Source organism: Henckelia pumila, unplaced genomic scaffold (assembly GCF_033568475.1).
Source record: "Henckelia pumila isolate YLH828 unplaced genomic scaffold, ASM3356847v2 CTG_525:::fragment_3, whole genome shotgun sequence".
NCBI classification, from domain to species: Eukaryota; Viridiplantae; Streptophyta; class Magnoliopsida; order Lamiales; family Gesneriaceae; genus Henckelia; species Henckelia pumila.
Genome location: NW_027331857.1, coordinates 4930128 through 4945943, shown reverse-complemented (window position 1 = coordinate 4945943; position 15816 = coordinate 4930128). Strand labels below are relative to the sequence as shown.

The 15816-nt window shown below is 31.6% G+C and overlaps 2 protein-coding genes across 2 annotated transcripts; one reads left to right on the top strand and one right to left on the bottom strand.

Moving 5' to 3' along the window:
- Window positions 1-8557: 8557 nt before the first annotated feature.
- Window positions 8558-9659, bottom strand: LOC140873137 (uncharacterized). Its single transcript, XM_073276118.1, has 2 exons — window positions 9283-9659; window positions 8558-9191 (listed from the first exon to the last, which is right to left on the bottom strand). The coding sequence occupies exons 1-2, from the start codon at window positions 9657-9659 to the stop codon at window positions 8558-8560; spliced, it is 1011 nt and encodes a 336-aa protein (XP_073132219.1).
- Window positions 9660-13790: 4131 nt separating this feature from the next.
- On the top strand, window positions 13791-15330 carry LOC140873287 (zeatin O-xylosyltransferase-like). The gene has a single exon (XM_073276375.1). It carries the CDS (start codon window positions 13875-13877, stop codon window positions 15261-15263), a length of 1389 nt encoding a protein of 462 aa, XP_073132476.1. The 5' UTR covers window positions 13791-13874; the 3' UTR covers window positions 15264-15330.
- The last annotated feature ends 486 nt before the right edge of the window (window positions 15331-15816 follow it).

Sequence of the window (15816 nt, the reverse complement as noted above, 5' to 3'; positions counted from 1 at the left end):
TAATTGGTTTTCGATAACGGAAAATTAAAAGGGTCGGCGGGGGACCTCTCTACAAAGTAAAAAAAAATAAAAATACTAGATGAGACATAATTATGCCTTTTCACGATATATTATATATTAGGCACGAGCTCAATAACAAAATTCAAACACATAAGTTTGATTTTTCAATTCGATAAATTATCTCATCAATTTCAATCTTCTCCTTTTATAACTACCGATTACGACATAATTCGACTGCATAGAATTTTAACCCGATCAGATTAATTATTTAATTTTATATTAATCATCAAGTTAATTTATCGTATAAATTTAATTTTTTTTAGATTTTAATTTTAAAATACCGATGCCATAGTTACGAGTGGAAATATAAAATTCAAATAAATTCATGGAGATTGTTTAAACACATAAAATATACTAGCATTAATGTGTGTAAGGGAAAGTAGGTTACACTTAACTTATTGCTATTTTCATCACATTGTTGACATAATGTTGAAAATATAAGTATATTATTATGTTATATCGGTAATTTCTTATTATGTTATCGGCATTTTCTAATGTCAAATAATCATTAATTTATAATGAAATATGACTTAAAAAAAAAAAATAAAAATAATTACACTAAAACTAAAATTTGAATATTCATATGACCAAAATTTTAAAAAAAAAATGTGGGATAAAAAAATGGACCAAAATCAAAAAAGAGACAAATGTTTAGGATAGAAGGAGTTAGCTTAAGTTGTGGTTGTCGATCGAGTGACTACTTATCTTGTTTATTAAATAATCATTTAATTAGCTTCGAGTTAACATGGTTTTCGAATTTTGGATTAATTAATATTTAATTTAATAGCTATATATTCAATTTTAAATGTGAAATGTGAAATTATATTGAATATCAATTCAAATTTTCAAACATAAATAAATAAACCGGGTCATTAATTAATCCTGAACCACAAAGATCACATGCGCGATCAGAGCCACCCATGAATAGGGATGAAAATGGGGAGGGTTGGCATCCCCGTCCCCGAATTCAAGCCCGATCCCCATATGCTCCCAGCCCCAATCCCCATTAATTCTTATCGGGGATTCCCCATACCCATCCCCGCGGGGATCAAGTCCCAATCTCCATACTCATAACCGAATATATATATATATATATATATATATATATATATATATTTATCTATATTATAAATAAATTTTATTATAATATATATGAATCAATAAATTTTTTTATATAAGAATATAAAAATTATTATTCAATTTTATAATAAAATACCTAAAATATTTTGGGTCAATTTTTATTATAATATTAACTTTTAAAAATAATAAAAATATTTTAAATACAAAATATTTCTATAAATCAAAATTAATATTTTAACGAAAATAATATATATAAAAAATTTATTAAGATTATATATTGTTTTCAAATTTATCAAAATAATATATATATATATATATATATTTATATATATAGAGTTTTGCTATACTGCCCACCTTCATGCCCACTTATGAGGTGGCACTCATCCATTGGATGAACCATTTGTATATGATTTATATCATCCATTGGATGATTGTCATCTCATAGGTAGGCATGGAGGTGGGCAGCATAGCAAAACTCTATATATATATATATATATATATTTAGACTAATATAAATACTTTATAATTGTACGTAACATAAATGTAATTCAAATAATATATTTATGTTATAAAAAACTACGCTATCATAAACGAATGCATTATATATAATTTATAAAAATATATATAAACGAAATAATAATAATAATAATACTTTTAATTTTAATTTTTTAATAATATTTTAGATTTAATAAAATTTAATAAAAAAATATTATTATTATTATTATTATTATTATTATTATTATTATTATTATTATTATTATTATTATTATTATTATTATTATTATTATTATTATTATTATTATTATTATTATTATTATTATTATTATTATTATCGGGGCGGGTTCGGGAATGGGAATAACATCCCCATACCCGTCCCAATATGTTTTGAGTATTTTTAAAATCCCCGAACCCGAACCCATACCCGAAAATACTCCCCAAAATCCGTGCCGTTTCGGGTTTTTAAAACTTTTATCAAACTAAGCTAATCCGGGACAATCAGATCTCTGCTGAATCTGGGATAATTTATCGAATTGAAAAATCAAACTTATGTGTTTGAATTTTGTTATTGAGCTCGTGCCTAATATATAATATACCGTGAAAAGGCTTAATTATGTCCCCTCTACTATTTCTTTTCTTTTACTTCGTAGAGAGGTCCCACGCTGGGATGAGTCGATGCTGGCATCAGGGTAATACCCCTGATGCCAGATCAATGGCCCGGATGTTGTTTGCAGGTCAAATCATTTGACCTGCAACAACATCTGGGCCGTTGCTACCCTTCCCGGGCACTACCCGGGTTGGGTAGCATCGACTCTTCCCCCGCGCCGACCCTTTCAATTTTTTGTTATCGGAAACCAATTACTTTCAAATCTTCTTACCATTTGTGCAAAAAAGTGTGGTGAGCGTCATAGATTTTCTCAACTGTATAAGCATCATCTCCACTGTATATTCGGCAAACAGTTTCCAAATCTTTTCTTCTCTTCTCAACTGTATAAGCATCATCTCCACTGTATATTCGGAAACCAGTTTCCAAAGTTTTTCTCCTCCAAATTTTTCAAACTTCTGTAATGGCTTCCCTTAAAATCTTAGTGTTCATTATTTTTCTTTTTTTTTTCCAACCATCGCGTCCAACCGAATTGAAATATTGTGCAACGTCGAGGAATTTTTTCTGAGTCGGCCATACAATCTCTCCTCGATGAAGCATGTTACTCCACAGTAGATTGTTTCTCGATCCGACCAGGTTGTAAGTGTTCTATTCCAAACACTTTGAGAAGTCACGTATCATTTGTACTTTCGTCTCTTCTTCATCAAAGTGGATCGTTGGAAGCCTGCAACTTGAAAGGTGTAGGTGTAATAACCACGGTCGACCCAAGTTTCGGAGATTGTATATTTCCCTCAAGTCTTTTAGTGGAAGCGGACTATTTGAATCTCTTGTTCGGCGATATGGGACGTGAAAACAAATCTTTGGATTCATTCGCCTTCTATGATAGGGCACGAAATAACAGTATTAACACGGCCACTTCCACATCTTATGCAGAAACCAAAAGGGATTGATCCACTTCAACTATACACTGATATCACCCGCCACAACGTACGTGAGTGCGAATTTTAATTATTTGGAGAGCTGTTTTTTCGTTGTCGTTTTCTATCCTTTTTTCTTTTTCTTTTTACTTTAATGAAATAATTTAAAAAGAAAAAAAAATCAAGCCACTGCTAGCTGGTCTCCGAGAAATTAAAATTATTATTCACATGCAATATGGTAAAACAAATCTTTGGTAAAATCAGAAAAGATTCCTCGACGTTGCACCATATTTCAATTCGGTTGCACGCGATAGTAGGAAAAAAAAAAGAAAAATAACGAACACTAAGATTTTAAGGGAAGCCATTAAAAAAGTTTGAAAAATTTTGAGAAGAAAAACTTTGAAAACTGGTTGCCGAATATACAGTGGAGATGATGCTTATACAGTGGAGAAGAGAAAAAAAAAACTTTGGAAACTGGTTGCCGAATATACAGTGGAGATGATGCTTATACAGTGGAGAAGACCCATGACACTCACCACACTTTTTTTCAAAAATGGTAAGAAGATTTGAAAGTAATTGGTTTCCGAGAGTTTTTTTTTATTTTTAATTTTAAAAAAAAATTAATTTCAAAAATAACGTGAAAATTGAAAAAATTTCAAAATTATGATAAAACGTTGTTCAAAACAGTGGAAGCTCAATTATTTTAATTGAGCGAGCGTCCGCTCTTACTAGGAGCGGACATGGTAGCGTCTGCTCTTATAAAATATATTAATATACGATATATAAATATATATTTTATAAAATTTAAATATATATCGTAAATATATAAATATATATATTTTATAAAATTTAAAAATATATATATCGGTTTTTTCATAAAATATATAAATATACGATATATACAAATATATATTTTATGAAATTTAAATATATATTTATATATATATATATCGTATATATATATTCGTTTTTTTATAAAATATATAAATATATATATATATATCTATAAATATATATTTAAATTTTATAAAATATATATATTTATATATCGTATATTTATATATTTACGGTATATATATATATATATATATATATATATATATATATATATATATATATATCTCCCGCCGACCCTTTCAATTTTCCGTTATCGAAAACCAATTACTTTCAAATCTTCTTACCATTTGTGCAAAAAAGTGTGGTGAACGTCATGTGTCTTCTCCACTGTATAAGAATCATCTCCAGTATTATATATTGGGCAACCAGTTTCCAAAGTTTTTTTTTATCTCTTCTCTACTGTATAAGCATCATCTCCACTGTATATTCGTCGACCCGTTTCCAAAGTTTTTCTTCTCCAAATTTTTCAAACTTCTGTAATGGCTTCCATTAAAATCTTAGTGTTCATTATTTTTCTTTTTTTTTTCCAACTATCGCGTCCAACCGAACTGAAATATGGTGCAACGTCGAGGAATCCCTTTCTGAGTCGGCCAAGCAATTTCTCCTCGATGAAGCATGTTACTCCACAGTCGATTGTTTCTCGATCCGACCAGATTGTAAGTGTTTTATTCCAAACACTTTGAGAAGTCACGTATCATTTGTACTTTCGTCTCTTCTTCATCCAAGTGGCTCGTTGGAAGCCTGCAACTCGAAAGGTCTAGGTGTAATAACCACGGTCGAACCATGTTTCGGCGACCGTATATTTCCCTCAAGTCTTTCAGTGGAAGCGGACTATTTGAATCTCTTGTTCGGCGATATGGGACGTGAAAACATATCTTTGGATCCATTCACCTTCTATGATTGGGCAGGAAATAGCAGTATTAACACGACCACATCCACATCTCATGCAGAAACCAAAAGGGATTGATCCACTTCAACTATACACTGATATCACCCGCCACAACGTACGTGAGTGCAAATTTTAATTATTTGGAGAGCTGTTTTTTTGTTGTCGTTTTTTATCCTTTTTTTTCTTTTTACTTTAATGAAATAATTTAAAAAGAAAAAAAAATCAAGCCACTGCTAGGTGGTCTCCGATAAATTAAAATTATTATTCACTTGCAATATGGTAAAACAAATTTTTGGTAAAATCAGAAAAGATTCCTCGACATTGCACCATATTTAAATTCGGTTGCACGCTATAGTTGGCAAAAAAAAAAATAAAATAATGAACACTAAGATTTTAAGGGAAGCCATTACAGAAGTTTGAAAAATTTGGAGAAGAAAAACTTTGAAAACTGGTTGCCGAATATACAGTGGAGATGATACTTATACAGAGGAGAAGAGAAAAAAAAACTTTGGAAACTGGTTGCCGAATATACTGAAGAGATGATGCTTATACAGTGGAGAAGACTCATAACGCTCACCACACTTTTTTGCAAAAATGGTAAGAAGATTTGAAAGTAATTGGCTTCCGAGGGTTTTTTTTTATTTTAAATTTAAAAAAAAAATTAATTTCAAAAATAACTTAAAATTGAAAAAAATTCAAAATTATGATAAAACGCTGTTCAAAACAGTGGAAGCTCGATTATTTTAATTGAGCGAGCGTCCGCTCTTACTAGGAACGGACATGGTTGCGTCCGCTCTTATAAAACATATAAATATACGATATATAAATTTATATTTTATAAATTTTAAATATATATATTTATTAATATATATCGTAAATATATAAATATATATTTTATAAAATTTAAATATATATATATATCGGTTTTTTCATAAAATATATAAATATACGATATATACATATATATATTTTATGAAATTTAAATATATATTTATAGATATATATATATATATCGTTTATATATATCGGTTTTTTATAAAATATATAAATATACGATATATATAAATATATATATAAATATATATTTTATAAAAAAACCTATATATGTATTTAAATTTTATAAAATATATATTTATAATTATTTATCGCAAATATATAAATATATAGTTTATAAAATATAAATATAAATATATATATATATATCGGTTTTTTATAAAATATATAAATATACGATATATAAATATATATTTTATAAAATTTAAATATATATTTATAGATATATATATCGTAAATATATAAATTTACAATATATGAATATATATTTTATAAATTTTAAATATATATAGATATATGTATATATTTTATAAAAAAAATCGATAGCTCTAATTTAGATGAAATATTATCTAATGTGCTACACCAAATATTATCTAGTGTGCAGGAGACGACGACCCCATAATTGAGAGGTTTTTTATTTTTAATTTCAAAAATAACGTGAAATGGGGAAAATTGCACAATTACGATAAAACGCTGTTTGAAACATAGAATGCTCAATTATGGGGCCGTCGTCTTTTCCACACTAGTTAATATTTGGTGTAGCACATTAGATAATATTTCCTCTAAATTAGAGCTATCGATTTTTTTTTATAAAATATATATATGTATAGTGTTTTTATATATTTAAATTTTATAAAATATAAATATAGTGTGCAAGATACTACGACCCCATAATTGAGCATCCGATATTTCAAATAGCGTTTTATCGTAATTGTGCGATTTTTCCCATTTCACGTTATTTTTTAAATTAAATTTTTTTAAAATAAAAAAACCCCTCAATTATGAGGTCGTCGTCTCCTGCACACTAGATAATATTTGGTGTAGCACATTAGATAGGGAGAAATACAATTTTGGTCCTGTAACTTGTCTTTTTTCACTTTTAGTTTTGTTATATCAAAATTTTCAATAGGCATACACTAATTTGCAATATTTTTTCGATTTCGGTCTTTTTTTTTATTAATCCTAGTAGACCTCCGAAAAATGCTTAGGTGTCCACGGGATATGTTGACATGAAATTTAAAATTGAGGATGTTGTTGATTTGGAATCAGTGTGAAATTCCAACTAGATTTAAAATATTAAAATTCTATATCATTAAACCCACAAAAATAATAAAATTCATATAACTAATTTCTCTCACCAAACCCATCAAACCCATCGAAAAAATTTAATCATTTCTCCTTCTGAACGTGAGATCTGAAGCCAACTCAAGAAATATTCAAATTTGGTCTTTTGGATCTAGAGCTTCTTTAAAGAAGAAAGGGTATTCGTAGCATCCTGATCGATGTCATGCTTCTTTAGAAGATTTGCGGCAAAGGGATTGGTCCAAATGTGTGAAAAAAAAATTGATTAAGCCCTTGTAATGAAAAGGTCTCTGCTTTTTTCTTCCTTGGTGGCTGCTCTTTCCTATTTTATTTCTTTCTTGTGAATTTTTTTTTGTTAATTATTTTTCTTCTTTTTCTTCACGTAGGGATAGCTGTGATTTTTTCTTTTTGAATGATCCAAAAATGTGCTATAGAGCTATAGTTATGTCCATTATTCCAAAGGAAGACTGATGGGCTAGAAGAAAAAATTGGACGACAAGGGAGGACAAAATTTAATTTTGTTTGCTAGTGTCTTGTCGCATATGTTCATATTCTGGATTCTCTAAGCATGCTGATGAAGGCTTCGAGCCTATTTTGTACTCGTTCGTGTTCCATTGGTGTTGCTGCTTTATTTTGTCCACGACAAGCTTTCTTATTGTGACCCTCGACACCACATATGCTACATTTAACTGTTCTTTTCTGCCTTCCCATTTCATATTTGTTTCTGATCACTTTCACTTTGCTTCTTCGTTTTTTCATCATTGTTTCAGCAGCTTTATCTCTTTCAATTCTCCTCGCTTTTTTGGGCCTTCCAACTAACCTTCCAAAGTTTGGTGGCAATGGAGGAATAACTCCTAACGAACACCATTCACTTCTACCATTCATTGGCATCACTGCAGGAGCATAAACTTGTTTATATGCGCTTAACCTATAACACTTATGCACATATCGAAAATCTTCCAATCCTTAGGTTGTAATGGCCGCCAATGCATGCTTGCATGGGATTCCACTGAGATCCCATTTCCTACAACCACATGTCCACTCTCTCAAATTTACACAGTATTGACTTCCTTCATAACAGGAAACTTGGTAATGCAAATTATCAGATTTAATTGGAATGCAATCTCCAATCTTGGCGGAGTTCTTCTCAATTAGTTTCTGTATTTTCGGGCAAAATATCCCTTCCCATTTTTTTTCAGCTCGATCCCGGTTTCTTTGCATCCTTATCATGAAATACTCGACTAACCATTCTAGCATAGAGAGTATGGCCTTCTCCCTCGCTTCTAGAATATTACTGTTAAATGATTCACACATATTATTGAGCAACATGTCACATTTACTTGTGGCTGTGAAGTGTGATCTACTCCATTGGGAAGGTGGCTTGTCAATAAACCACATTGCTGCACTTGCATCAATATCATTCATTTTTGACATTTCTATACTGAATTTGTTCAAAGTTGTAGCTGTAGCACAATTTCATAATGCATTTTTAAATGCTTCACCTCTAAACCCTGCTGTTTTAAAGTTCCCATGTAAATGTCTTGCACAATACTTATGCTCTGCCCTCGGAAAAACTTCATTGAATGCTTGGATCAACCCTTTCTGTTTGTCGGACATGAATGTCCACTCATTCTCTTTTTCAATATTCAAATCTAATTTTAGTAAACTAAGAAACCATCCCCATGTCTCCCCTGACTCGTTATTGACTATGGCGATAACAATTGGAAAGTTATTATTATTTGGATCAACTCCCACGGCAGACAGTAGCATCCCGCCATGCGGTACCTTCAAATGACATCCATCCACCCCAATAAAAGGCCTACATCCTGATAAAAAACCAACTTTCATTGCATACAAACACATATACAACCTATCAAATCTATTATCACCAGTTGAATCATCAGTGCCAATCACAATAGTACTCCCAGGATTCGATCTCTTCACTTCATTTGCAAAATCCCAAATTAATGCATATTGTTCAGCAGCTTGCCCTTCAACTAATTCATTTGCTCTTGCTTTTGCCCTGTAAGCTTGAGATTTCGAAACTTTGCATTTAATGTCACGCATAACATCAATTCTAAAGCCTTTGACATTTCTCTTTGGGTCTGATCTGAATTTGCTCAAATACTTCTTAGACAACCAAGTTGATTTTAGATTTTTTCACATTAAAAGTCATCGTACAAGTGTGCTCGGGAACATACTTCCTAATCTGATAAGTATATTCCCCTTCAAGCTTCAATGAGTGCAGCTTCCACTCACACTTCTCACCTGCGCATTTAGCATAGACGCGAATCTTGTCGTTTTTTGTGATGTTAATGCTCCTTTTATTTTTTATAGCATACGAGTGTATTGCTTCTCTCAACTCTTTCTTGTTGCTAAACACCATCCCCAATTCAAAGGTTAGATCAAATTTTTCCACATAGTTAAAAGCAAGAAACCTTGGTGCATTATTCTCTAAATCTATATCTGACCCATCTATGCTTTTTCTGAATTCATCTTCACTGTCGAGCAAGCTTTCCTCAGCAGAATCTTCGACCATAAATTTATTTTCCACATCTTTTGATTGATAAGTTTCCATATGTTATAAATGATCAACCAAAGTCCCATATTGGAAATTTAAGAGAAAGATCATGGATTAATATATGGAATGATATCTCCATTGATATGAGGCCTTTTGGGTGGGTTCCCAAAAACAAAACCATGAGGGTTTATACCCAAAGTGGACAATATCATACCATTGTGGAGATATCCGGATTCCATTGATCTAACAACTGGTATCAGAGCCATGGTCTGATGGAACCAATGTGGGTGGAATCCTCGGAGACTCAAGGAGAAGAAGTTTGAGGCCTCGATTAAAGATCCGTGAAAAAGCTCTCGATGGACGCTCCCGAAAATTCATGTAAGGCATGTGCTGCAATGCATTGAAGGTGAGTAGGCTCGATTGGAGGGACGGATTGAGGGGAGGCCTGGTGGGACTTCATTTGAGGGGAGGATTGTTAGGGATGATCAACCAAAGTCCCACATTGGAAATTTAAGAGAAAGATAATGGATTAATATATGGAATGATATCTCCATTGGTATGAGGCCTTTTGGATGGGTTCCCAAAAACAAAACCATGAGGGTTTATACCCAAAGTAGACAATATCATACCATTGTGAAGATATCCGGATTCCATTGATCTAACACCATAGACCAATCGTTTTCATTAGGTGCATGCTCTATGCCCTTAACACCATCTTTATTAGACCCGTGTTCCATCACAGCCTCATTCATCACCTCTTCACCCGAGTCCTCATGCCTTTGAGCTGCATTAGGTACATATGGAAAAAATTTGCTTTCTACCTCAATGTATATATTGAAATCTCTTAGATTTTTTCATTTTTTCAGCACACATAAGCAATAAATCATTATCATCTCGTATTAATTTAAAAACCAAGAGGAATGAGTCGAGTTATTGGTGAATACTCTCATTGGTTCCTTCACGCCACCCATTTCAACCATATTTTTCAAAAGCTCAATGCGTTACATGTCGACCTCAAAGTAATCAAACTTCGTTATGCAACCACCATTGTAAACATGCGTATCACCATCCGCAGTATGAAACTTACCCCATATTATTGAAAAAAAACATGAGATTTTAGCACGTATGACATGATTTGAATATAATATTATAATTAAATAGAATTATTCACACAGAAAACATAAGAAATTGAGGAATGTCACTGCATCGAAATCAATAATTTTATCATATTTAATTCTCGCGTAAGTCATGACCACAACAAACACTGGTGGACCACTATCCTATTTTATTTTTAAAAATTGCATCCAAAATTCAAACAACAAACACTCTTGGACCACTATCTCTTTTTTTTTTTTTTTTTTTTAAAAAGAAACCCAAAATACAGAACAACACACGTGACCACCTTTTTTTTTTAAAAAAAATAAAATGTACCGAAAAAACACAACAACAAACTACAAATACCACCTCATAACTTTCAAAGCCTTTCTTTTCTAGGCTAACAGAGCATTTTTTTCAAAAAGAAAAAAGTATCCCATATAAATTAAGAAAATGCGTACCATATTCCGGTTGAGGTAGCTTAATTGCATCCAACTCTCGAACCTTCATTGTAATAAAATGAACTGAAATCACTCAAAGGTGACAACGTGAAAAAGTGATATAGTGGATTTTGGAGATTTGCTTCAATAGAATTGACTAGGGTTTGTGGGCCTTGAGATGAAATGGAGATTGTAACCTTTCAGCGGGAGTGGTGAGAGAAACATGTGGTGTAAGTTTAATTATATTATTTTTTGTAGGTGTAATTATGTGGAATTTTTAAGGTTTGTTTTAGATTTTTCTTTTGTCTATTTGGAAGACACGTGGATTCCATAAAATAAAAATCATATTTTAAATTTCATGTCAACAAATTTGGAGAACAGCTAAGCAATTCCGGTAGCCGAGTAGAATTTTGACCAAAAAAAGACTAAAATCGAAAACTATTGCAAGTTAATGTATGTATTTTGAAAATTTTGACTTAACAAGACTAAAAATGGAAAAAGTGTAACTTACATGACCAAAATTGTTTTTTTTTTTATATTAGATAATATTTCATCTAAATTAGAGCTATGGATTTTTTTAATAAAATATATACATATATCTATATATATTTAAATTTATAAAATATATATTCGTATATTGTATATTTATATATTTACGAGATATATATATATATCTATAAATATATATTTAAATTTTATAAAATATATATATTTATATATTTTATAAAAAAACCGATATATGTATATATATTTAAATTTTTTAGATATATATATTTATATATTTACGATATATATGTCTATAAAGATATATATTTAAATTTTATAAAATATATATTTATATATCGTATATTCATATAATTTATAAAAAAGGTGCAGCATCCACTGCTTATGGAAGCGGATGCTCGATTAAAATAATCGAGCTTCCGCTGTTTCAACCAGCGTTTTACTCTAATTTTGAAATTTCTACAATTTCACGTTATTTTTGAAATTAATTTTTTTCTAAAATTAAAAATAAAAAAAACCCTGGTTTCCGATAACGGAAAATTGAAAGGGTCGGCGGGGGACCTCTCTACAAAGGAAAAGAAAAGAAATACTAGAGGGGACATAATTAAGCCTTTTCACGGTATATTATATATTAGGCATGAGCTCAATAACAAAATTCTAACACATAAGTTTGATTTTTCAATTCGATAAATAATCTTATCAATTTCAATCTTTTCCATTTATAACTACCAATTACGCATAGAATTTTAACTCGATCAGATTAATTATTTAATTTTATATTAATCATCAAGTTAATTTATCGTATACATTTAATTCTTTTAAGATTTTAATTTTAAAATACCGATGCCATAGTTACGAGTGGAAATAGAAAATTCAAATAAATTCATGGAGATTGTCTCAACACATAAAATATACTAGCGTTAATGGGTGTAAGGAAAAGTAGGTTACACTTAACTTATAGCTATTTTCATCACATTGTTGACATAATGTTGAAAATATAAGTATATTATGATGTTATATCGGTAATTTCTTATCATTTTATCAGCATTTTTTAATGTCAAATAATCATTAATTTATAATGAAATATGACTTAAAAAAACAAAAATAAAAATAATTACGCTAAAACTAAAATTTGAATATTCAGATGACCACAATTTAAAAAAAATGTGGGATAAAATAATGGACCAAAATCCGAAAGGAGACAAAAGTTTTGGATAGAGGAGTTAGCTTAAGTTGTGGAGGTCGATCGAGTGATTACTTATCTTGTTTATTAAATAACCATTTAATTAGCTTCGACTTAACATGGTTTTCGAATTCTGGATTAATTAATATTTAATTTAATAGCTATATATTCAATTGTAAATGTGAAATTATATTGAATATCAATTCAATTATTTTCAAACATAAATAAATAAATTGAGTCATTAGTTAATCCTGAACCACAGAGGTCACATGCGCGATGGATCCTGCTGTGCTAAGAGAACAAAAATCCAAACTTTAGTTGCTTCGCAGTAGAAGATGATCAGAGCCACACATGCATGGATTTGTTGCTTCCACATAAACATAAACAAACAAAAATATTGCAATGCAAAATTCCATTTTCTCTTCTAGAAACTGAAGACCATCTCAAATTATATTAAATTAATATGGACTAAAAAGCACAACATATGTCATTATTTTAATTGCTTCATTCAAAAATGTCTGCAAAATAAATTATTAAAGTATACAGAGCCTAGAAACAATCACAATTAGAGTTTGAATCGACCACGACTACTAATAAATATAAATAACTAATGCACGTTTATGACTTTTCTATCGTGAGAGAGTATTTCTATTTGTGACACTAACCTAGTGTTCTAGGTTGGGAAAGTTTCGTTAATAAAAATTTAAAATTTTGTGAAATTTTATAATAAAAAACTGAGAAACGCTTTTAAGAATTTCTTCCGAACATTATCTAATTAATTTCTATCAGATTTAAAATATAAATCAATGTGTTTTTTTTTATGTGACCCAAATAATTAAGATTTAAGAGATATATATAATCATAAGATCGTCTCCAAGAGTTTTTGTGTATAATTTTAATAATAAACAATAATAAAGAAAAGGAAAGAATTGAAAATAGAGAATTTTGAATTTCTCAATGATATAAACTCCCAATCAACACTTGTGAGTGGCAGAAAATATTTCGTTTGACAAGAAAACTAGTCTCTTCGTCTTTGTTCCAATATTGCAGATGGGAATCTTGCTGCTCAATCAAAACGATGACGAAGCAGCTCGTGAAGTTGCAGTGGTAATGGTGCCATTTCCAGCTCAAGGGCATCTCAATCAGCTCATGCAACTCTCTTGCTTGGTATCCAATTATGGCCTTCAAGTACACTACATCGGATCTTCCGTCCACATTCGCCAGGCCCGAGTTCGTGCCAATGGATTAAATCCCCAGGATTTATCGAAGATTCTTTTTCATGACATCCCAACTCCAAGTTTTGAATCCCCTTCTCCAAATCCCGATTCTTCCAACAAATTCCCAGGGCAGCTGCAGCCGGCGTGGGACGCCTCTTTGAGCCAACGCCAACCAGTTTCCGAATTCCTTCGGGAAATCGCCAAGAAATCCAAGAGGGTTGTAGTTATACACGACCCTTTGATGGCTTTTGTAGTCCAGGATGTTGTCTCCATACCCAACGCAGAATCCTACGTTTACAACTGTGTATCTGCCTTATATAAGGCATCTTTTATCTATGACAGAATGGGGAAACGGTTCCCGCTTGAGGTACCTCCTTTTGAAACGTGTGTATCAGAGGAGATCATTTCTTTTGCAGCTCTGCAGCAGGAGCCTTCCAAGTACAGAGCTGGAGATTTATACAACACCTCCAGATTGATAGAAGGCCCATTTTTGGACCTTTTGGCGGATAAAGACATAGTGGGTGATAGGAAAAGTTGGGCCATTGGACCAATAATCCCTCCCGATATACCTTCACGTGAAAACCCACCAAAATGTTTGCAGTGGCTGGATCAACAGGAGCCCAATTCTGTCATCTATGTATCATTTGGGACTACAACTTCTCTTTCGGACGAAGAGATAAAGGAGCTGGCGTTGGGGTTAGAACAAAGCCGACAGAAGTTTATCTGGGTTTTAAGAGATGCGGATAAAGCAGACATTTTTACTGGAGAAGAGAGGCGAGCGGTGCTGCCGCAAGGGTTCGAAGAGAGGGTGGAAGGGGTGGGAATCGTTGTGCGAGATTGGGCGCCGCAGCCGGAAATTCTTTGTCATCCAGCGACAGGTGGATTCATGAGCCACTGCGGATGGAATTCGTGCATGGAAAGTTTGATGATGGGAGTGGCGATAGCAGCTTGGCCAATGCATTCAGACCAACCAAGAAATGCTTTGCTGATAAGCGAGATACTCAAAGTGGGGATTGTTGTGAGGGAATGGGGTTCGGCCAGTGGAGAAATGGTGAAGGCTTCGAGTATTGAGAATGCTGTGAAGAGATTGATGGAATCAGAGGAAGGGGAAGAGATAAGGAAGAGGGCGGAGAAATTGGGTGCTGCCATTCGTCTCACTACTGAAGAAGGTGGGGACTCTCGACTCGCGCTGGATTCGTTTATTGCTCATATCTCTAGATAGATTAATTAATTGCATGGGAAACTTGCCGACTTGTAATATCTAATACTTTTTTCTGAAAAAAAACATATCTACCATTTGTTTTAAATCTCAATATGTATCTACAAACTCAAGTACATAATTTTTTTTATTTATTTTTTTTTTTGCAAACAGTTTCACACAAATATCAAACCATTTCTATAGGATTTGGATCCTCTACACGCACATGCAGTGTCGTGTATAGTAGAACTATTGGATCATCGAGTTTTGAATATAGATCATATGGGTCTTCGAGCCTCACTTTTGACCACTAAGTCAAGAGATCACCAACCACACATATTTTTGTTAATATGTAGGAGGAAAAAGAGCAATAGTCTACTAATCCGAATATGATCTTAATTTAAAATTTATTTTATATTATTTTAATATGATAACAAAATTTTATATACGATTATGCTTCAGGTTTAGCAAGTATATTGTCCAACGTTTTAAAAAGAATAAATAGGTTAATGGAACAAAAAAAAATCATTTTCCCTAGTAGTAACAAAGGCTCATATTTTTGTATTTGTTATTATTA